Raw genomic sequence first — 22,185 nt, 5'->3', positions numbered from 1 at the left:
GGACGCGAATGGCTGAGGAAAATACCTCTGGACAGGCAGACACTAATTTGTGTGTGTGACAACATTAAATACTGAATCATTTTACCATAAAAACATAGTCATGTAGTCACACCATCACACCACCCTGTCAGTATTTCACCAGAACAGCACCACACACTCATTTCCTCTTTATTTTCAGAATTGTAAACGATTTTTTTTAATATATGACCTCGATTAGAACTCTATTGAATTTCATTTATTACTACAGTACAACAGAATAAACGTGAACAAAATATTATTTCAGAAAAATATTTAATAATCATTTTACCAAAGCTACATTTTACACACCAGAAACCCAAAATATCATTACATAGATACTTAAAGTATTCTGTACCAAAAACAAACTTAAAACTTATCTAAAGAAAGTACAAATAAAATATTTCACTTTTATTATAAATCAGAAATTATGAATTGTTACACAGTGAAGTAAAGTATAAAGTGAAAAGTAAACGTCGGACCTCAGCAGTCAGCTAACAAGGACCAACCTCACACGAGTTGCTAGTATAAAGTCAACATTAGATTAAAATAGAGAAATCAGATAGATTTTTATTTCATTACTACAGAAATAGAAGCTCTGATTATTTGGACAGAAAAAGCAAAGTCTATTCTATTCATTATGTTTTCACCTTCAGCCATGAGGATGAAGACAGTGAGCAGCAAGGAGTGTGTGAATATGTGTTTGATTATAACTTACCCCAATCCCACAGACTTGCTTTATCTTGCGTCTCCTTTCTAAAGCTTTCACAGCATAAGCAATGCGTTAAACTTGTAATTAATGCTTAATTTGTAATGACTACAGGGGATGTGGCAGCTCAGAGGTTAAGGTTGTTAGGCTACCAATCAGATGGTCCTGAGTTCAAATCCCAGGTCCACTAAGCCCCCGCTGGGCCCCTGAGCAAGGCCCTTAACACTCAGTTTTATAAAATAAGATAAATGTATGTTGTTATGGAAGAGGTTGTCTGTCAAATGCCATAAACGTGTCATGTTCTTCTGTACCTGAATGTTTTATAACAATTTATTCTGACATTTCTAACTTTTCTTACAGCACTCAGCAGTGACCTCTTTTTCTTCTCCTGAGGCTAATAAATCCAGTGTTATTGGGATATTTAAAAAGAGATCAGCTTTTAGCTTATTTACATAAAAACATTTTTGCTAAATTGATTAAAAGTGCTTATTATTACAGGCTGTGATTTTTTTTTACAGAGATGCGAGTAAGTCACATGTGTGCAAGTCACAAGTAAGTATCAAGTCATGAATGTCAAGTCAAAGTCAAGTCGAATCTTTTTTAATATCGGTCAAGCAAGTCTCAAGTCTCAAATCTGCGACTTAAGTCTGACTCGAGTCAAGTCATACGACTCGAGTCCCCCATCTCTGGTTATTTAAGCTGGAAAGAAAGTGCTTTTTTTTTAAAGAGTCCAGAAAATGACTGATATAGTACCTTCGGTAATGATCAGAGCTGAGGGGAAAAAGATCTACAGGTTTGTAATAGATTAGTAGATGTTTATGTTTGAAGGTTTGACAGTTCGATGGAAGGCTGAATCAACGACTTCCAAGTCAAGAAAAAATCCAATTATGATCAGACTTGAGCTAGATTAAACTCTTTATCCAGAGGATTTATGTAAAGTTTACACTTCCTTGTGACCGCCATCTAAAAGAAATATAAATGATATTCATTATTAAATAGATAAATAAATATGACTGTAAAAGATTTTCATTGACGTTTCATTCGAGTGTTAAAAAGAAAACAATAGGTAACAGATCACATCATGTACTCACTGATCTTACAGGTTATAAATGTTTCTGCTGATAAAAACTACCTTGTGGCTAAAGTGATCATTACATATTACTGACACTGGCTAACTACAAGTAATGTTAAGTAAATGTACAGTGTTAAGCTCTGAGTGTTAAACACTTTGTATGTTAAATGTCCCACATCTCAAACAGCTCTTTATACAGATAGAACATCAGAATCCTTCACATACTATTTTCAAACCAAAATTGTTTATAGATAAATTGATCAGGATTACCAGGATTATTTTGGGTCAGATCCTTGCATCGCCATCACTGCTGCATCCTGATGAGGAATACATAGACAATTAATAATGACATTTATTCTTTCTGCTTCAGTGTCACTGGGGATTCTTACACACTTACTTCATTAATACACCTAAGGCATTTTAAATCTAAAGCTGTTTGTTAAAGATTTGATCAAAATTAGTAGGATTTTTTGATCCAGTGGTCTGTAGGTTATTCACATCTTCCTGGCTGAGCTGTCTGGAGGCAAAATAAAGAGTTTGGAACCAAACTACAGTTACAATTACTGTATACTCTAATTTACAGGTTTTTATTTTTATAGTCGGCAAGTTCTCTGTACACGTGAACCTTTACAAGGTAACTGTTACTCACTCCATTAATAAACCTGTCACAAACTGCAGTTTTAAGCTAAAGGTGTTTATTGATTTGAACAATATTACCACAATAATTTGTATTAGAGTGTGGCAGTTATTTTTCTTTAAGGTCCTAATCACCAGTTCATATTTAATGAGCAGGCATTAAACAGATTAAAGAAAAAGAACAACTTATAAATATATATGCACATTACTAAATACTGGTCTTTCTATTGTAAAAACGTTTTAATGAACATTTGATGTGATGTGACATGATGTGTTCCACTGTTTGAAGACCAAAGGTTCTAATCTGTATAATTTTACTAAAATATACAAAGAGCACTCTGGTCACATGATCCTGTACTTTCATGGAAAGCTTGTGCTGTTACTAGGAATCATGTGCACTCAGTAGCTCTGGATAAGCCTACATGCATTATATGCTTTTTGCATTATATGCATTATTTCTGCTTAAAATGCCACCTTGTGTGCTGCCATAGAGCTTATAATATTTCAGTCAATCATTTTTCAGAGGACACATACTTAAAACATTTTTAGAGATGCCATTATTGTGAACTGACTTGAATTGTGACTGGAATGTGTATAAAACTTCGGCATTATCTGGTTATACTCACTGATTATTCCCATCTTTATAAGGACGAAGACAACGACTGCAGCCACAACCAGCATGACAACAGCTCCAATCACTCCCCCAATGATACCACCCTGAATCTTTGGTATAGTACAATCTAGGCATGGGATTTCTTCAAAGAAATAACAAAACAAAAACCTCAATAATGGAACTTCCAGCAGGTACAACAACTTTCCTCCATACCAATAATAAAACTTCTACCAATTACAGCATTAAATGTAAACTATTTCAAAGACAATATATCATAGTATGTAATCCACTATGTTTACCTTCATGTCTACCATCAATGACTATTGGTTTGTCGAGGGTGATGTGGTTTACATAACAATCATAAGAATCTTTTTCCTCCACCAGGATGTCAAGACTCTTCCTCTGCTGATATGTTCCATCACCATTGGGTCTCACTCCTGTTGATGTTACCAGGTGATCAGGTAGAATAGTTCTGCCCTTCCTCAAATACATCTGGATATCTTTGGGGTAGAACCCCGTGGACAGGCAGGACAGGGTCAACTTGTTAGTGTCTTTTACACATTTCTTTGCAAATATATGAACATTTGGTTCAGCTGAAAAGACAGAAACATTTTCAAATATTACTACAGCAGTAAGACTCAGGTCAAGGTAGAAATGATTTCATTAACAAATCCTGGACACTCACAATGTTTTCTCAGTTCTTCTTGTACATAGCCCATGAACTTGGTGAGCCAGTCCACACACTCTTTCTCCAGGTAGCTCTTGGTGTATGTGTTAAGGATGGACACTTCATCCCATTTCCTTTTGGTCGGCTCAGCAGCCTGAACTGGAGCGATCCACCTCGAGTTTTCATCATCAAAAGAGAGGAACTCAGTGCCATCATAGCTGTACTCATCAATTCCTCTCACATATTTACTATTTCCGTTTTCAGTTTTAACCACACAGCCATGTCTCCACTGAAGAACATGAAGGTCTGAAATGGAGACAGTGCAGTAAAGATAAGAACTGTGACAGTGACGTGACATACTGCTAAGTATGGTGAACCATACTCAGAATTCGTTCTCTGCATTTGACCCTTCCAAAGTGCACACACACAGCAGTGAACACACACATTAAGAATCATAAAGAAATGACATCTGACATTTAATGTGTAATGATGAATAAAACTGAACTAACCAGACTTATTGTGTCTCATTCGCTCCATCAGGATGTCCACGTTGACCTTAAACCACTGCTCTTTGCTCTTACGGGACTGAGTTCCTTTATCCCAGTAATCCTTTTCCATCTTCTCCTTCATCCAGTCCTGTTTAGGAACCTTAACTTGAGTCTCACTGCTGTAGTAGTCGAGTTCTCGGTCATCGAGCATGCCCAGTGCGGTGAACTCATAAATTCCAGGCAGCTCGAGAGGTTTAGACAGAGCCGTGTAGGTGTAAAACAGAGAGTGTTCACCTGGAGGAGAGGGAATAGAAAGTTATCTTACCAACTTTTGTTTGAGACCAAATCCTGTCCTACTTCTATTATCTTTATGTTCACATGCAGCTGAAATACAATGCAAGCAGGTTTAGATGTTCTACATTAAAGGTGGGTGCACGATGTTTCAAAAATGCTTCATGAAACTTAGTTGGGCCGACTAACAAAACAAACGTGTAGCCAATGAGCAGAAAGGGGCGTGTCTTGTCAATATACAGTGGAGAGAGTGTTCAGTGCGGATGTCTGACATTAGCCGAAAGCGATTGAAACATTGACATGGCGGATACGTGCCGTTACCTCTGCCTCGGGTTCTAGGTGTTGAACGTTGTGTTCCACATGAAACAGAGCTAAACCTTTCACGCTACAACACACAGTACTACAAAAACACATTTGTATTACCATAATATTACTCATTGTGTTCATTTATTTATAAAATATCCCCTCGTCCAGGGGATATGGGTTAGGGGCATGTTTGTTTTGGTGAATTCAAACATCGTGCACCCCACCTTTAACGTGCACTGGATATCATCTGGCTTCTGACGGTCTTTGGTCATGTTTCTGATGTCCATCTAGTGCACTTTTTAATGAATGTTCATACAAAATGTCATCATTGTTATTACTGAATAACTGAAAGCTATGATAACAATTTGTTCATTTCTACACAGGATTACAGAGTCACCATATCAAGTGGTGATTATATTATATTATATTATATTATATTATATTATATTATATTATATTGGTGACGTTTTGACACACTAGTACAAACTATCATTTAGAAACACTCCAGTAGTGCAGTCTTTCTTTTTCTTCCTAATAGAAAGTAACATAAACCATTCGACTGGACTTACATCTCACAGTATGGATTCTCCACTCCTTCATTGTCACATTTCTCAACTGTAGCAGCAGAAGAGATTTTACAACTCATCCAGTCTTCCAATACTACCACCTGCCCATTGGATCCACTCTTTTCCACTATGCTTGAGACCATCTTGCAAGACCTCTTGCCCTTCATTTCCACTATCATCAATAGATCCATAGCATCTGGTCAGGTACCAACTACTTTCAAGAGAGCAAGGGTTATTCCCATCCTAAAGAAACCTGCTCTGGATCCATCAGACATCAGTAACTACAGACCGGTATCACTTCTCTTGTTTCTTTCAAAAATTCTGTAAGCATTGTGTATAATCATCTGTCTGTCTATCTCTCACAGAACAACCTCCAAGTCCCCAACCAGTCTGGCTTTAAAGCAGCTCATTCCACAGAGACAGCCCTTTTGGATGTCTCTGAGAAACTACATGCTGCTAGATCAGCCAAACTGTCATCCGTCCTCATCCTCCTTGACCTTTCCGCAGCGTTTGATACGGTCAACCACAAGACTCTCTTATCCACCCTCAGGAGTCTTGGGATTTGCGGATCAGCTTGGGAATGGTTCGCTTCCTACCTGGAAGGACGCTCATATCAGGTAACATGGAGGGGAGTGACATCTGCTCCATGCAGACTCTCCACTGGCGTCCCACAGGGCTCAGTACTTGGTCCTCTTCTTTTCTCCCTGTATACTCACTCTCCTGGTGAAGTTATTTCCTCACATGGGTTCTCTTACCACTGCTATGCTGATGATACACAACTTATCTTTTCTTTCCCACCGTCAGATACCACAGCTTCTGATCGGATCTAAGCATGTCTGGCAGAAATATCATCATGGATGACTGCTCATCAGTTAAAGCTCAATCCTAGCAAAACTGAACTGCTGTTCATCCCAGGTGATTCATCCCCAGGTCATGATCTTATCCCTGCACAATGATCTGATCTCTCCTTCAGCCACAGCTCGCAACCTTGGGGTAACCATGGAGAATCAACTGTCCTTTTCCCCTTATATAGCTAATGTAACTTGCTCATGTCGCTTTTTTCTCTACAACATTAGAAGGATTCGGCCATTTTTGTCCACACAGTCTGCTCAGGTACTTGTTCAGTCTCTTGTCATTTCTAGACTGGATTACTGCAACACACTGCTGGCAGGTCTACATACGAACGCAATCCGTCCTCTGCAAATGATCCAAAATGCAGCTGCACGGCTTGTGTTACACCTGCCTAAGTTCTCCACACCACCCCACTGCTGTGATCCCTCCACTGGCTTCCGGTAGCTGCACACATCAGATTCAAAACACTGATGCTGGCCTACAAAGCCAAAAATGGACCAGCTCCCTCTTACCTCAAAGCCCTCATCACTCTTTTGTCAGGCGTACACATAATACGTCCCATAATACTGTGCACTATCATATCAGACTTGCAAATATTATGAACAGCAGATATGTTAATCCCTCTCCACTGCTTCTCTCTTTCTACCCATCCTGAGGCATCCAGAAATTGTACCAGACCTGATCGTCTTTTGGACCACTGAGATGAAGCCGACCCAGCGAATCCTGAGACATGTAGAGATCTACCAGCTACACTTAGACTCTGCTATACTAAAAAGATGTGAACTCTGTGTGATCTTTTGCATCTATACAACATCTGTTTGACTACAAGACTCTTCTCTGTTCTGGCACCAAGGTGGTGGAATGAACTTCCCCTAGTGGTCCGGACTGCTGAGACACTGGATATTTTCTAACGCCACTTGAAGACCTACTTATTCAGGAAACACTTCTTACTAGCACTTCTTTCCCTATCTTTTGCATTAAAAAAAAACAAAAAAAACTTTGACACTTTTTCATTGTAACTTTGAACAAATGTTTTAACTCATGGTATCTTAAGTACGTAACCTAGTGAACCAGCATTAATGTATTCAATGACAGAGATTTAAACACTTATGTACGTCACTCTGGATAACGGCGTCTGCTAAATGTTGTTGTCATGATCGCAGGATAAAAACGGACCCAAACACAGGATAGCAAAACAAACAGGGTTTAATAACAAAGGAAACACAAAACGCGACACGGACTGAAGACAGGACAAAGACAACAGTAGATTCCGCGCTGCACAAGGCAATGTGGCACAGTTAAATAGAAAGGGTAATCACAATAGGAAACAGGTGTGTAGACAGGGAGGAGCAGATGAAGGCGGGGCAACATAAACAGATGCACATGGCCAAAGTCCTGACAGCTGTAAATGTAAATTCCATATGAATGTAGGGCAGAGCGACTGATCTACAGCACTGTTAAAAAGTTTTTGCCTCTTCCTGATCTCCTCTATTTCTTTATTATTATTTTTTTAAGAAAACACTGAAACAACACAAGCATTGTACACTGGTGTTTAACCTGTTGGATATTAACAGACACAGCCCTGCCTCTCTCCCTGATCTCAGTGCAGCTTCCTCCATTACTACAAATATAATCTGTGCTGAATGTGAGATGAACCCTTTCAGTGTAAGTTTGACTTACATTCAACACCAAAAATGCCACTGAAATATTCAGGCTGAAATTAAACAAAAACAGAAAAAAGACGACCCAAAAAGAAGTAATAAAAAGAAATAATGTTACTTGTTATTCTCTGTAACTGAGAATCTGACTGAACTGACAAACTCAACCGTTCTCTAGCAGTTCTGTTTGAGACTCAGGGTTCAGTAGACTTGTTGGCTCGAGGCTGGTTTATTCTGATCTAATGTGATTCCTACACTGGAAATGTTTTCTTTACTTTGGACAAATCATTAAGTACCATAATTCTATCAGCTGATAACTTCACTCAAAGTCCCATACTATTTTATTACTAATAACATTTTCACTCTGGAACAAAGTGAATCTGTTCACATTTTTTATTACATTTAATCATTTTTGTTTTGATTTGTTTTGATTTGATTTCTTTGTTTCTAACGCAGGGTGAAGATGATTTGTTTAAATTCATTTACATGCATCACTTATTATGGGCAAATTGGTACAAAAAAAGTGGGCAGTAAACTGGAAATCTTTTGCACAGATGACACACGACAAAGGAAACACCCTCGCTACTTTTAACACACTGTGGTTTCATGAGCATGTAGAACTCTTAAAAACATGCACACAAAACTACAATCACACTCGAAAGTTCACTCACCATCCACTAAACTGTGTAAACTCAATAAATATATATTTACTATATATTCTACAGACCCCAGATACAATATAATATAAAATAAAGCCTAAAAGCAGAAGGTTATTTTCAGTAACAAACATAACGGGAAACATAACGGGAAACAAAGCCGTCGTTCAGACCGGAAGTGACATTCATTAAATTTCATTAAATTCAACGAATATCTTGTCAGAATTGAACTAAATCCATAACTGCAAACATTGTGCCATGTATTTAGAATAATATTTTATATCTCTGTGTCTTTTTATTCAGTTATAATGATTTTATAAAGTTTTTTATAAAGTTTTATAAAGTACTTGCGGTTTACTTCCTGTTTCCGGACACTCACCTCCCAAAGCAGGCGCGAAGACACAAAGTGTCACACACAAACACACTGCAGCCATCATCTTCCTCATCTTCATCATCCTTTATCATATAAACTAAAGATAGATTAATATGAATATTGACCCACTTATATAACACGCGTGTTGTGAGCTGATCTTTACGCGCTATGAGCGTATCGGGCTTCCCCTACACGAGCTTCAAACAGTTTCTAGGTGAACTGCGCATGCGCAGGACTCACACAGAGAATACAGCTTTAACCGTTAGATAGTGATATCATCAGGAGTGACATCTAAACTCCCCCCACCCACCCACACACACCAATGATCACTGAACACAATAAACCAAATATAAAGTATTTATTCAATTTCCATTTATTAATTTTTCTGTGTGTGTGTGTGTGTGGTGTGTGTGTGTGTGTGTTTGTGAGACTAGGCCTAGACCGGTGGTTCTCAAAGCTTTTCAGCGTGCGGTAGCTTGAAATGTATCAGCAAAATATCAGCGAATCATTCTAAATTACAGACACCGCAGCACTATGGTACTGACTGAGAGTCATTCCCAAAAGAGTCGGCTCTCACTCAAAAAAATGATTTGTTCATCTTACTTAATTCAATTATGGACAGAGGTTCCACATAAGCAACTTGTGTTTCATTAACATTAATGGAATGTTTTGAATCTATGTAAACATCTTGTGTTGTGACAACACAACAGAATTGGGATGAATCTATGTAAAATAGTAATGTCCAACCAAATCAATGGAATTGCTTCCTTGTAACTTAAACTGGTTAACTTAACTGGACATAATTTTGTTTATTTCAAATTGGCCAAACAGGTTTCATTCAACCAACACAAGGAGATTAGTTTCAAATAACTCAGTTAAATTATGGACAGTGGTTCCATCCGATTGGTTTTTGTTACTTTTACTCAATGATTTCCATTTAAAAGTTACTCCCTTTAACAGCATTTGTTTGTGTGATTGTCTCGTAGAGTAAAAAACCTACAAAGATATGTAACAATTTATAAAACTGTATTTGCCAAACTTGCAATAAACAGTGTTTTAAACAGCCTGCTCAGTCAATATATTAAAGAGTCTTTGAACGTGTGCAAAATTCTTATGCAAAATATAAGATTATCTAAAATAACTTTGCAGTGTTTTGATTCGAAAACAAAGTCAGAAGGTGAAAATTAAAACTATATTTACAAGAAATGAAAAAAAAAAAAGAAATCCAACATACAACCAAAATGTCCAGATGGTAACGATGTGTAACGATGTCTAACAATTATTAAATGCCATACATCACTGCTAAAATGAACTAGAAATCTTTTATGGAAATTAACAGATGAACTAAGCACCAAATAGGCAGCTTGAAAGTGTAACAATTTAAACCACAACTCTGATTAGGGGAAGAAGAAAAACAAATCTAGATTCATTTTGCTTTCTAAACCTCATGAAAATGAAGCTAGGACTTAATGTTGCACGAGTGTGAGTATGCATTGGAAATAATGAACCCTATTAAAAAATAATAACCAGCTGTTTTTGTAAGTTTTTGTCATGATATTGACTTACTGTCATGAGCAACGAACCACCGCGGGAGCGTCGCCGTAGAGACGCGTCTCCAGAGTACTAGCGCGCTTCCGGACTACACTTCCCATCAGCCACCTCTCCTCCTGATTACACTGCCACCTGTTCCTCATCTCCCCTTCACATAAAACCACGCTTGAACTTCATACCTGTGCGAGGTCTCGACATGTTTTTCTGCAGTCATTCTGAGCGTTTCCTGTATTCCGTTTTCCTGTTATTACTTCTGCTTTCTCTTTCTGACGTTCTGATTGTTTGCCACCTGCCCCAACCTTTTGCCTGTCCCCGATTCTGATTCTGCCCACTGTCTGACATTGTGTTTTGCCGGTTCTGATCCCTGCCTGTTTGACTTCGCCTGTGTTTATATTCAATAAACTACTGCTGCAAATGGATCCCCAGCCGTATGCCTCCTCGTCATTACACTTACATTACTGTTTCATACGACTGCTGAAGCAATGGTCTGCAAAAAGATTAAAAACCATGTACAGGATCTTACTGTTGTAAGCTATCAGTTAAGAGAGAGTTAGAAAATAATTTCAAAATAACTTCAGAGTGTAACAATTTTGAACATAAAAAACATTTTTTTTTATATAAACACAACATTAACATTTTAGCATACAAGGAACAGTCCTTAAACACAGAAGGACTTGCTCTTTAGTGTTTGAACTTTGTTTGACAACTTATCATCATGCTCCAAGATCAACTTTTGAAGTGCTTCGAAAGTGTACCTCAATTCAGGAGGGTAGCTTAGATTTAGTCCATATATTAGTCCCATTAACGTGGCTGCTGCATATGGGACACTGCAAAGGTTTTGAAGAACCTTATGCCCCTCCAACACCACTCCAACATCTTCCATTTCTGCACCTACAAGCCGTGTGACATAAATCCCCATCACAGTCTCCTGGATCGCCTCCTGTGCAGTGGCATTGTCTGTATCATAGAGTGGATATATTAAAAAAACACAATACTCTTAAATTCCTGTTTATCAGCTTTTTAAAAAAAAGCATTTAGAATCCATTTTAAAAAACATATACTCACAAAACACTCCGGTCTGGTAGGTTCTTCATTTAGGTAGGCACAAAGAGCTTTGATTATACACTCTCTCTTCACTTCGATGTCATCAGTCTAAAGATTTTCAAGTAAGAACAAAGTTTTAAAATTTGAGGCTGTTATGCTGGGGTAAGTTTGAGCTAAACTATGCAGAACATTGTCCATATACAGTAGTGTTATACATGAAACATCTGTCTGACTGGGAACGTTTTGGGACAAGTGGACATGCAAAATGGGTTCAATTTGAACGTTTGACTAGGACACCTTATGGACGTCTGTGGACATGCAAAAGTGGTTCAATATCTGAACATCTGAATATGGACCCTCTTGGATGTAGATATGCAATTCACTATTTGAACGCAGAACACGTGACTGAAATTGAATTGTTTGGGTGAACTAACACTTTAAACCTACGATTTTGTTGAGCGTAGTTTTCCATACCTGTGTAGAGAGCACCAAGAGGTGTTTAATTTTTTGTCCAATTACTCCTCCTCTGTTTGCAAAGATCTTCATCAGCTTTCCGGAGTATCCATCCAGCTTGGAATGCCAATGGAATTGTTGTAATTCTCTCAAATTCTGCAAAAATCTACAAACACATGAAAAGTAATTTGTTACCAAAACAGCCATATAGTCTAACAATGAACAAATTTCACTTAAAAACTTTCACTTACCTCTTCTATTTTAAAAAGAGCAGGCCACCTGATTTTGAAGTCTAAAATAAGTGGTTCCTTGATCACCTCATTGACAAAAAACAGGTAACACTATAATGTACTCAAGTTCACAATGTTAACAATACAGTAGAGGAAAATACATTATTCAACAATAAAGCATTAAACTTGGAATCTTAGACAAGTGGAACTTAAGTGCATTAATTTAGTTAAATGTGCACAGACAATCTTGATGTAGGCAAGAAATGGTACATGTTTTTCCATCACTTTCACTGTTAATGAACATCTGCTAATGACTACATCTTTTAAACAGTTTAAGTTGCTACTAGAAACAAACAAACAAAAATTATTAACATTAATTAACATTAAACGAACATCGGTTTAAGAGTAATCATTTATTGTCAGAAAGATTTCTATATATTAGACTATTTACACTCACCGTTTCAAAGTGCTTTCCAACAACCTCATCTGACACCATTCACCATCTTCCCTCTTTCGCGCCGTCTTCATCCAATACGTTGGAAATCGTCACTTCCGATTTTTTGAATCGCGAAATTAAACGCTTTACGTTAGTTTATCGACTGGTTATTAAGTATAGTGGAACATGACACATTTTAAGTTAATTAAACACAATACATTAGTGTTTTGGTGGGGAATGAAATGTATGTGTTATTTTATAAAAAAAAAAAAAACATATTTGAGTAAAACAAACAGTGCTGCAAAACCATTTTTTTTGAGTGTAGCGCTATTGAGAACAAAGTGTCGGTTCTGAAGCTTTGATGAATCGATTCGCTTGAATTCCGTTATCGAGTTATCTTAAGTTCTTCCTAACAGAGTACAGAGACACGTTCAGGTTTACATCAGATTAACCAGCTAGTCACTTTAACTAGCATTAGCTAAGTGCTGCTTATTTCTATATGAATTTAAAGTAGAGATCTTCTCACTCAGTCATGCTAATGCTAATGCTAATCTTACAGGGGAAAATGTTCAGCCTTGTTTATTTTACTGGTCCATAAAAATGGATTAAACACTTTATAATATGTTCATAACATCTTTATCTTATAAAACTTTGTGTTATTCTTGTGTGTTAATATTTCCTAACCTCTTTAACTTGGACTTAACAGCTGATTCATGGGGTTTGTACAGAGGAGCTGAACATAAATAAACTGTGTGTAATTCTTAATAAGCTGACATTTATTTATTTATTTATTTATTTATTTAAGGACATATTGGGTTCATCATCGACCTTTTCTGAAAGCAGTCTTCAGTGTTTTAGGCTGAACCTTTAAGCTTTCAGACATCATCACAGAGGACTTTACACTTATCTGCTAGAATGTTCGTGAGAAACAGGCACTAATTTGTGTGTGACAACATTAAATATAATTTTACCATAAAAACATAGTCATGTAGTCACACCATGACACCACCCTGTCAGTATTTCACCAGAACAGCACCGCACACTCATTTACTCTTTATTTTCAGAATTGAAAACAAATACATTTTTTGAATATGACCTTGATTAGAACTCTATTGAATTTTCTCTATTACTACAGCAAAACAGAATAAACGTGAACAAAAAATTCAGAATTGAATTGAGACGTGAATTTCAGAAAAATATATTTAATCATTTCACCAAAGCTACATTTTACACATCAGAAACCCAAAATATCATTACATAGATACTTAAAGTATTCTGTCCCAAAAACAAACTTAAAACTTATCTAAAACAAGTACAAATAAAATATTTCACTTTTATTATAAATCAGTGAAATTATGAATTGTTACACAGTGAAGTAAAGTATAAAGTGAAAAGTAAACGTCGGACCTCAGCAGTCAGCTAACAAGGACCAACCTCACATGAGTTGCTAGTATAAAGTCAACATTAGATTAAAATAGAGAAATCAGATCGATTTTTATTTCATTACTACAGAAATAGAAGCTCTGATTATTTGGACAGAAAAAGCAAAGTCTATTCTATTCATTATGTTTTCACCTTCAGCCATGAAGATGAAGACAGCGAGCAGGCAAGGAGTGTGTGAATATGTGTTTGATTATAACTTACTCCAATCCCACAGACTTGCTTTATCTTGCGTCTCCTTTCTAAAGCTTTCACAGCATAAGCAATGTGTTAAACTTGTAATTAATGCTTAATTTGTAATGACTACAGGGGATGTGGCAGCTCAGAGGTTAAAGTTGTTAGGCTAACAATCAGATGGTCCTGAGTTCAAATCCCAGGTCCACTAAGCCCCCGCTGGGCCCCTGAGCAAGGCCCTTAACACTCAGTTTTATAAAATAAGATAAATGTATGTTGTTATGGAAGAGGTTGTCTGTCAAATACCATAAACGTGTCACGTTCTTCTGTACCTGAATGTTTTATAACAATTTATTCTGACATTTCTAACTTTTCTTACAGCACTCAGCAGTGACCTCTTTTTATCTCCTGAGGCTAATAAATCCAGTGTTATTGGGATATTTAAAAAGAGATCAGCTTTTAGCTTATTTACATAAAAACATTTTTGCTAAATTGATTAAAAGTGCTTATTATTACAGGCTGTGATTTTTTAAGCTGTAAAGAAAAGTGCTTTCTTGTAAAGAGCCCAGAAAATGACTGATACCTTCAGTAATGATCAGAGCTGAGGGGAAAAAGATCTACAGGTTTGTAATAGATTAGTAGATGTTTATGTTTGAAGGTTTGACAGTTCGATGGAAGGCTGAATCAATGACTTCCAAGTCAAGAAATAATCCAATTATGATCAGACTTGAGCAAGATCAAACTCTTTATCCACAGGACGTATGTAAAGTTTACACATTCTCTCCACCTCCATCTAAAAGAAATATAAATGATATTCATTATTAAATAGATAAATAAATATGACTGTAAAAGATTTTCATTGACGTTTCATTCGAGTGTTAAAAAGAAAACAATAGGTAACAGATCACATCATGTACTCACTGATCTTACAGGTTATAAATGTTTCTGCTGATAAAAACTAACCTTGTGGCTAAAGTGATCATTACATATTACTGACACTGGCTAACTACAAGTAATGTTAAGTAAATGTACAGTGTTAAGCTCTGAGTGTTAAACACTTTGTATGTTAAATGTCCCACATCTCAAACAGCTCTTTATACAGATAGAACATCAGAATCCTTCACATACTATTTTCAAACCAAAATTGTTTATAGATAAATTGATCAGGATTACCAGGATTATTTTGTTCTTGCATCATTGGACGTATTTCCTCATTGCTGGAGGCATTACTGCTGGATCCTAGTGCAGAGTCTGGAACCAAATTACAGTTACAATTATACTCTTATTTACAGGTTTTTACTTTTATAGTAGGCAAGTTCTCTGTACAAGGTAACTGTTACTCACTCCAAACCTGTCACAAACTGCAGTTTTAAGCTAAAGGTGTTTATTGATTTGAACAATATTACCACAATTGTATTAGAGGGTGGCAGTTATTTTTCTTCTCTGATCTCTGCCGATCGGAGCCTATACATTTTAAATCACAGTGCCATTTCCCCTGTATGTTTCTCCCATTCAACCTTCTAAGTGTTAAAGACACGGTCTTGGTTTAAAGGAAACATGGCCCAGACATTTAGCATAAAATTTTCTTTTTTAAAAATTACCACAGGCACTTGAGCGGTCAGCTTCCTTTTTAGCATCTGAAAAAAAAGGGGAAACAGGTCAGTTACAATTCGTATTTCTTTAATCAATCACACTTTCCTCATTTATAAAGAAATCAAAAGTTTAAAATATAGCCAATGACAGTGGACTAACTTTTGGATAAGGTATTATTGACAAGAATATAAAAGGCGTTGTGGTGAAATAGACCGTATAGTTTATATTAACACTTGCATATTTTTTCTTGCTAAGGTCCTGTTGTCCCTAACCAGTTAATCTCCAGTTGTCCTTTTTGTACCAGGTTTATTACTGAATAAATCTATTACCAAACTAAACAGAATCAAGGACTAGAAAAACTTTAAATAAATAAGTTATTATGAATATTCTTTTACCATTAGACACTGGAGCAGACGCTGGATCAGACAGTTAAAATTAATTTACACAGCGCTTTTTTGGTTATACACAATACACAAGTGTTCTCTTTATATGTTCCATTTTTTGTGCTTAAAATGACTTCTTTCATTAAGGTCCTAATCACCAGTTCATATTAAATGACCAAGCATAAATACCACCTACCCTTAAGCGGCACATCGGCAGGGTTGTTTCCTGAGGAACTGCTGTTACGTTGCCAAGCTAAACAGATTAAAGAAAAAGAACAACTTAGAAATATATATGCACATTACTAAATACTGGTCTTTCTATTGTAAAAAAAGTTTTAATGAACATTTGATGTGATGTGACATGATGTGTTCCACTGTTTGAAGACCAAAGGTTCTAATCTGTGTAATTTTACTAAAATATACAAAGAGCACTCAGTACTTGTTACTAGGAATCATCTGCACTCAGTAGCTATAACAGAGCAATAGAGCCTGACTAAGAGGACATGGGGTCATTTTAGCCACTTTGGAGCTTCAATTTGGCTTAAAATGTCACCTTGTGTGCTGCCACAGAGCTCCTAATGTTTCAGTCAATCATTTTTCAGAGGACACATACTTAATTTAAAACATTTTTAGAGATGTATTTATATGTATTTTTTAATATATGGTGAACCTGTAGTATATTTTGGCCAAAATATTAAAGCTTTGTTCATATCAATTTTTGATTTATTAATGAAGAAGACATTATTGTGAACTGAATTGAATTGTGACAGGAATGTGTATAAAACTTCGGCATTATCTGGTTATACTCACAGATTATTCCCATCTTTTTAAGGACGAAGACAACGACTGCAACCACAAGCAAGGTGAGCACAGCTCCAATCGCTCCCCCAATGATACCACCCTGAATCTTTGGTACAGTACAATCTAGGCATGGGATTTCTTCAAAGAAATAACAAAACAAAAACCTCAATAATGGAACTTCCAGCAGGTACAACAACTTCCCTCCATACCAATAATAAAACCTCTACTAATCACAGCATTAAATATAAACTATTTCAAAGACATTATATCATAGTATGTAATCCACTATGTTTACCTCCATCTCTACCATCAATGACTATTGGTTTGTCGAGGGTGATGTGGTTTACATAACAATCATAAGAATCTTTTTCCTCCACCAGGATGTCAAGACTCTTCCTCTGCTGATATGTTCCATCACCATTGGGTCTCACTCCTGTTGTTGTTACCAGGTGATCAGGTAGAATAGTTCTGCCCTTCCTCAAATACATCTGGATATCTTTAGGGTAGAACCCCGTGGCCAGGCAGGACAGGGTCAACTTGTTAGTGTCTTTTACACATTTCTTTGCAAATATTTGAACATCTGGTTCAGCTGAAAAGACAGAAACATTTTCAAATATTACTACAGCAGTAAGACTCAGGTCAAAGTAGAAATGATTTCATTAACAAATCCTGGACACTCACAATGTTTTCTCAGTTCTTCTTGTCCATAACCCATGAACTTGATGAGCCAGTCCACACACTCTTTCTCCAGGTAGCTCTTGGTGTACGTGTTAAGGATGGACACGTCATCCCATTTCCTTTTGGTCGGCTCAGCAGCCTGAACTGGAGCGATCCACCTCGAGTTTTTATCATCAAAGGAGAGGAACTCAGAGCCGTCGTAGCTGTACTCATCAATTCCTCTCAGAAATTTAGTATTACCGTTTTCAGCTTCAATCACACAGCCATGTCTCCACTGAAGAACATGAAGGTCTGAAATGGAGACAGTGCAGTAAAGATAAGAACTGTGTGACATTAAGAATCATAAAGAAATGACATCTGACATTTAATGAGTAATGATAAATAAAACTGAACTAACCAGACTTATTGTGTCTCATTCGCTCCATCAGGATGTCCACGTTGACCTTAAACCACTGCTCTTTGCTCTTACGGGACTGAGTTCCTTTATCCCAGTAATCCTTTTCCATCTTCTCCTTCATCCAGTCCTGTTTAGGAACTTTAACCTGAGTCTTACTGCTGTAGTAGTCGAGTTCTCGGTCATCGAGCATGCCCAGTGCGGTGAACTCATAGATTCCAGGCAGCTCGAGAGGTTTAGACAAAGCCGTGTAGGTGTAAAACAGAGAGTGTTCACCTGGAGGAGAGGGAAAAAAGAACTAAGTGTGGCCACTCACTATAACAAGAAACCAATCTTATACATTCACCCTAACACAAGGCAATTTTCACTGGACACCTCACTGATGCTCTGTAAAATCTCTAAATCATAAAATGAATTTAGAAATCAACTTGGTCTAGTGACTGGTAAAAAGAGCAAGTCCCTGTCAGTCCACTAGGGGGCGGCAAAAAGCGCATTAAATTCGGTTCACACTAAAGGAGTTACAAATACTTTATTAGTTAAATAAAATATGAAGCTCTAACAGCGTGTATTCCCAAAATATCTCATTTACAGTTTTTTGTTTTTCCAGTGTCATGTGAATTTTCATGTAATCGCATCTATACATTTTTAATTACTATATAAAACTAGTAGTAAGTAATTAATTTCTCAGACAGTTCTCTGAACATTATGGGCTACTATTCTGTCACTGAATGACATAATTCTAGTTAATTCCATTTCACATCACAGTTTATCCAATAAAAATGAGAAAAAGGCTGAACATTATGTGGCACTTTGTTCTGTATTTTGTCACATCACACGTTTACTTTCAGTTTTAGAAAAAGATTTAAACTTTCTGTTTTCTCTTCAACACACAAATCACATGCAAACATTTTTTCTTCTTAGGTTACATCAATCTACATATCACACATGGACTCTGTGTTGCTCTATAATGTGTACACTTAGATATACAACTGATGAAAAGAGTATACAAGAAATAATAAATAAATAAATAAATAAATAAATAAATAAATAAATAAACAAACAAACAAATAAATAAATAATTCCTGCTGTTTCAGTGCACAAAACACTTTTATCAACACAATAAAACACAATAAAACACACTTCCTGCTCACTTTGCCCCCACCCTTAGGGCCCAATGCCAACAGGTTACTGTACTGTGACTCTTATTGTCTCCTTAATGTTCCATTTCATGATCAAATTAAAAGCCGAGTCATTTGTGTGTTTTTGTGAACAGAAACACAGATTTTAAAATCATAAAAATATTATTATTAAAAAATATAAAAAAAAAAGAATTTTTGGAAAAAAATGGTTGTAGAAAAAAATTCAACAACCAATTAGAAAAAAAGAAAATGACTAATTAATGTTGTTCTAATTTGTAAGTAAATAATTGATGCTTGATTTCATTTGAGAAAGAAAAGAAATCAGTGACGGAAACGAAGTGAACAAAACACTGGCGCAGTCAGAAGAAATCCGCCATGTTAATGAGATACAAACATTAAAGTTCTTCCATAAACACTAAAGTTCCTCCCTGTGGTCTGAGTGTTAAGTGTTAAGTGTTCATTATTCACAGGATCTCAGCTGAAACACGACTAAAATACAATTAAAGCGACGAAAAACTGATTGTTTTAAAATCTTCCTGTTACTCTTTTACTTTCGATTCTGATTCTCTCTCACACACACACACACACACACACACACACACACACACACACACACACACGGACACGGACACACTCACACACACACACACACACACACACACACACACACACACACACACACACACACACACACACACACACACACGGACACACGGACACACACAGACACACAGACACACAGACACACAGACACACACACACACACACACACACACACACACACACACACACACACACACACACACACACACACACAATATTAAAGTAATATAAACGGACACTGACCACCGAAAGCTGGCACAAAGGCACAGAAGAGCAGTGAAAACACAACCGTGATCCGCCCCATGGTGTGGAGCTCAGGTCGATCCCTCAGTTACAGAAGTCTGATACACAAACTGACTTGTTTACTCAGTTAGTACACGGAAGCTCCAGGAGACAAGAGGCGTGGTCAAGACCAACCAATGACAGTTTTTTTATCTGCATCCAACCAATCAGCGTCGGGCTGTAATTAATATCCAGGTAGATTGAACATGTTCAGGGTTCTGAAATGAATCAGAGCTTAAAGACGCTGGAAATGACACTGTAGTGTTTGGGTGAGATAATAATAATAATAATAATAATAATAATAATAATAATAATAATAATAATAATAATAATAATAATAATTCAAATGTATTTGTATAACACTTCTAACAATGAACATTGTCTCAGAACAGCTTTACAGAACATAAGCATAAAACAGAAAAGTTTATATAAAGAATAATAAAATACAAAATATCAAGATTAATATTAGACTTATATTTAAATGTGTTTGTATTTATCCCTAATGAACAAGTCCTAGGTCACTGGTTAAAAGCAAAAGGACGACAGCTTGAGAGACTTTTTAGAAGAACTGGCCTTACTGTCCACAAGGAAATGTATTCAGAACATATGTCTCACTATAAAGACACTATTGCTAAAGCTAAATCTACATACTATTCTGGCTTAATCGGTTCTAATGAAGGGAATTCAAGGGTTCTTTTTTACTTATTGAAAAATTTTACACCCCCCCCCCCCCGACTCACTTCCCTCCCATTTGTACTCATCTGATTTCTGCAATACTTTAGCATCATTCTTTACCTCAAAAATTTAAGGCATTCATCGTCAACTTATGGCCACTCCTGTTTCTACTCCATGTGTCTCAGTTCTACCTGTTCCTACACAATTGTTCTCTGAGTTTATTCTGCCCACAATTGATGATATCTTAAAACTTATTCATCAATCTAAATCTTCAACCTGTGTTCTTGATCCTTTACCAACTGTCCTTGTTAAGGCTACTGCTTCCTCTCTGTCCCATTTTATTATGGATATTATTTATTCTTCCCTTACCACTGGAGTTGTTCCTTCTCTATTCAAAAAAGCTGCTGTAACTCCAATTCTAAAGAAACCAGGTTTGGACACCAACAACCTTAATCATTTTCGTCCTATTTCTAATCTTCCTTTTATTTCTAAAATTTTTGAAAACGTTGTTGCTGCTCAACTTCATATCCACTTGTCTGGCAATAATCTATATGAACAATTCCAATCTGGTTTTTGCCCATTACATAGCACTGAAACAGCTCTATTAAAAGTCAAAAATTTGCTTATAGCAGCTGATTCTGGTTTACTATCCATCCTCCTTCTCCTTGATCTGAGTGCAGCTTTTGATACAATTTCCCACGATATTCTTTTAGACAGGCTTTCCACTATTGGCATCACCAACACGCCTCTGAAATGGTTTCATTCATATCTCTCTGATCGCACACAGTTTGTTCAACTAAAATCATTCACCTCTTCTGTAGTTTCCGTTACCTCTGGTGTTCCCCAGGGCTCTGTCCTTGGTCCTTTGTTATTTATTACTTACCTTTTACCCCTTGGACATATTTTTCATAAACATCATTTTAAGTTTCATTGCTATGTGGATGACACCCAGCTCTACCTTTCCACAAAACCACATTCCAAACTCCCTCCATCTGCTCTTTCTGATTGCCTCATTGACATAAAATCATTCTTAAACTTTCTTAAACTAAATAGTAATAACAGAATTCTGTAATAACAGAATTTCTCATTATAGGCACAAAAACTGTGCTTAACAAATTTTCCAATTTTCTTATTTCCATTGATGAATCTCTCATAGCTCCCTCATCTCAGGTTAAGAGTCTTGGTGTCATCTTTGATAGTACCCTTTCTTTTACCTCTCATGTAAATAATGTTACTCGGGCTGCAAATTTTCACCTTTGAAATATCAATAGGCTTCGTTCCTTTCTCACGACTCAATCTACCACCACTCTTATTCACAGTCTAGTAACCTCCCAGCTTGACTACTGTAATTCTCTTCTTATTGGGCTTCCTCACAAAACCCTTCATAAGCTGCAACTCGTTCAAAAC

At 36.6% G+C, this 22,185-nt stretch overlaps 2 protein-coding genes across 3 annotated transcripts; both read right to left on the bottom strand.

Moving 5' to 3' along the window:
* Positions 1-1,108: 1,108 nt before the first annotated feature.
* Positions 1,109-9,103, bottom strand: LOC125145679 (class I histocompatibility antigen, F10 alpha chain-like). The gene is made up of 7 exons (XM_047819494.1): positions 8,909-9,103; positions 4,222-4,494; positions 3,731-4,018; positions 3,345-3,638; positions 3,059-3,187; positions 2,067-2,113; positions 1,109-1,687 (listed from the first exon to the last, which is right to left on the bottom strand). Exons 1-6 carry the CDS (start codon positions 8,982-8,984, stop codon positions 2,082-2,084), a joined length of 1,092 nt encoding a protein of 363 aa, XP_047675450.1. The 5' UTR covers positions 8,985-9,103; the 3' UTR covers positions 1,109-1,687; positions 2,067-2,081.
* LOC113656382 (major histocompatibility complex class I-related gene protein-like) lies at positions 1,109-20,221 on the bottom strand. 2 transcript variants are annotated; one of them, XM_047819469.1, is made up of 9 exons: positions 20,065-20,221; positions 18,083-18,355; positions 17,689-17,976; positions 17,303-17,596; positions 17,017-17,145; positions 16,403-16,459; positions 15,832-15,867; positions 15,404-15,481; positions 1,109-1,687 (listed from the first exon to the last, which is right to left on the bottom strand). In XM_047819469.1, exons 1-9 carry the CDS (start codon positions 20,123-20,125, stop codon positions 1,665-1,667), a joined length of 1,239 nt encoding a protein of 412 aa, XP_047675425.1. In that variant the 5' UTR covers positions 20,126-20,221; the 3' UTR covers positions 1,109-1,664. The 2 variants fall into 2 exon arrangements, with proteins under 2 accessions (XP_047675425.1, XP_047675424.1); XM_047819468.1 differs by lacking the exon at positions 1,109-1,687 and adding an exon at positions 13,803-15,023.
* Between the last annotated feature and the right edge of the window lie 1,964 nt (positions 20,222-22,185).

This window comes from Tachysurus fulvidraco, chromosome 10, assembly GCF_022655615.1.
Source record: "Tachysurus fulvidraco isolate hzauxx_2018 chromosome 10, HZAU_PFXX_2.0, whole genome shotgun sequence".
In the NCBI taxonomy this organism is placed as follows: domain Eukaryota; kingdom Metazoa; phylum Chordata; class Actinopteri; order Siluriformes; family Bagridae; genus Tachysurus; species Tachysurus fulvidraco.
The sequence above is the reverse complement of the archived record's forward strand: the minus strand, read 5'-3'. Positions and strand labels throughout refer to the sequence as shown.

Coding starts and splice junctions, on each gene's coding strand:
- LOC125145679 (XM_047819494.1), bottom strand. CDS start 8,984: ATGATGAAGATGAGGAAGATGATGGCTGCAGTGTGTTTGTGTGTGACA. Junction 4,495..8,908: donor CTTCGCGCCTGCTTTGGGAG/GTGAGTGTCCGG, acceptor CCTCTCCTCCAG/GTGAACACTCTCTGTTTTAC. Junction 3,188..3,344: donor CATTGATGGTAGACATGAAG/GTAAACATAGTG, acceptor ATTTCTTTGAAG/AAATCCCATGCCTAGATTGT.
- LOC113656382 (XM_047819469.1), bottom strand. CDS start 20,125: ATGGGGCGGATCACGGTTGTGTTTTCACTGCTCTTCTGTGCCTTTGTG. Junction 18,356..20,064: donor CTTTGTGCCAGCTTTCGGTG/GTCAGTGTCCGT, acceptor CCTCTCCTCCAG/GTGAACACTCTCTGTTTTAC. Junction 17,146..17,302: donor CATTGATGGTAGAGATGGAG/GTAAACATAGTG, acceptor ATTTCTTTGAAG/AAATCCCATGCCTAGATTGT.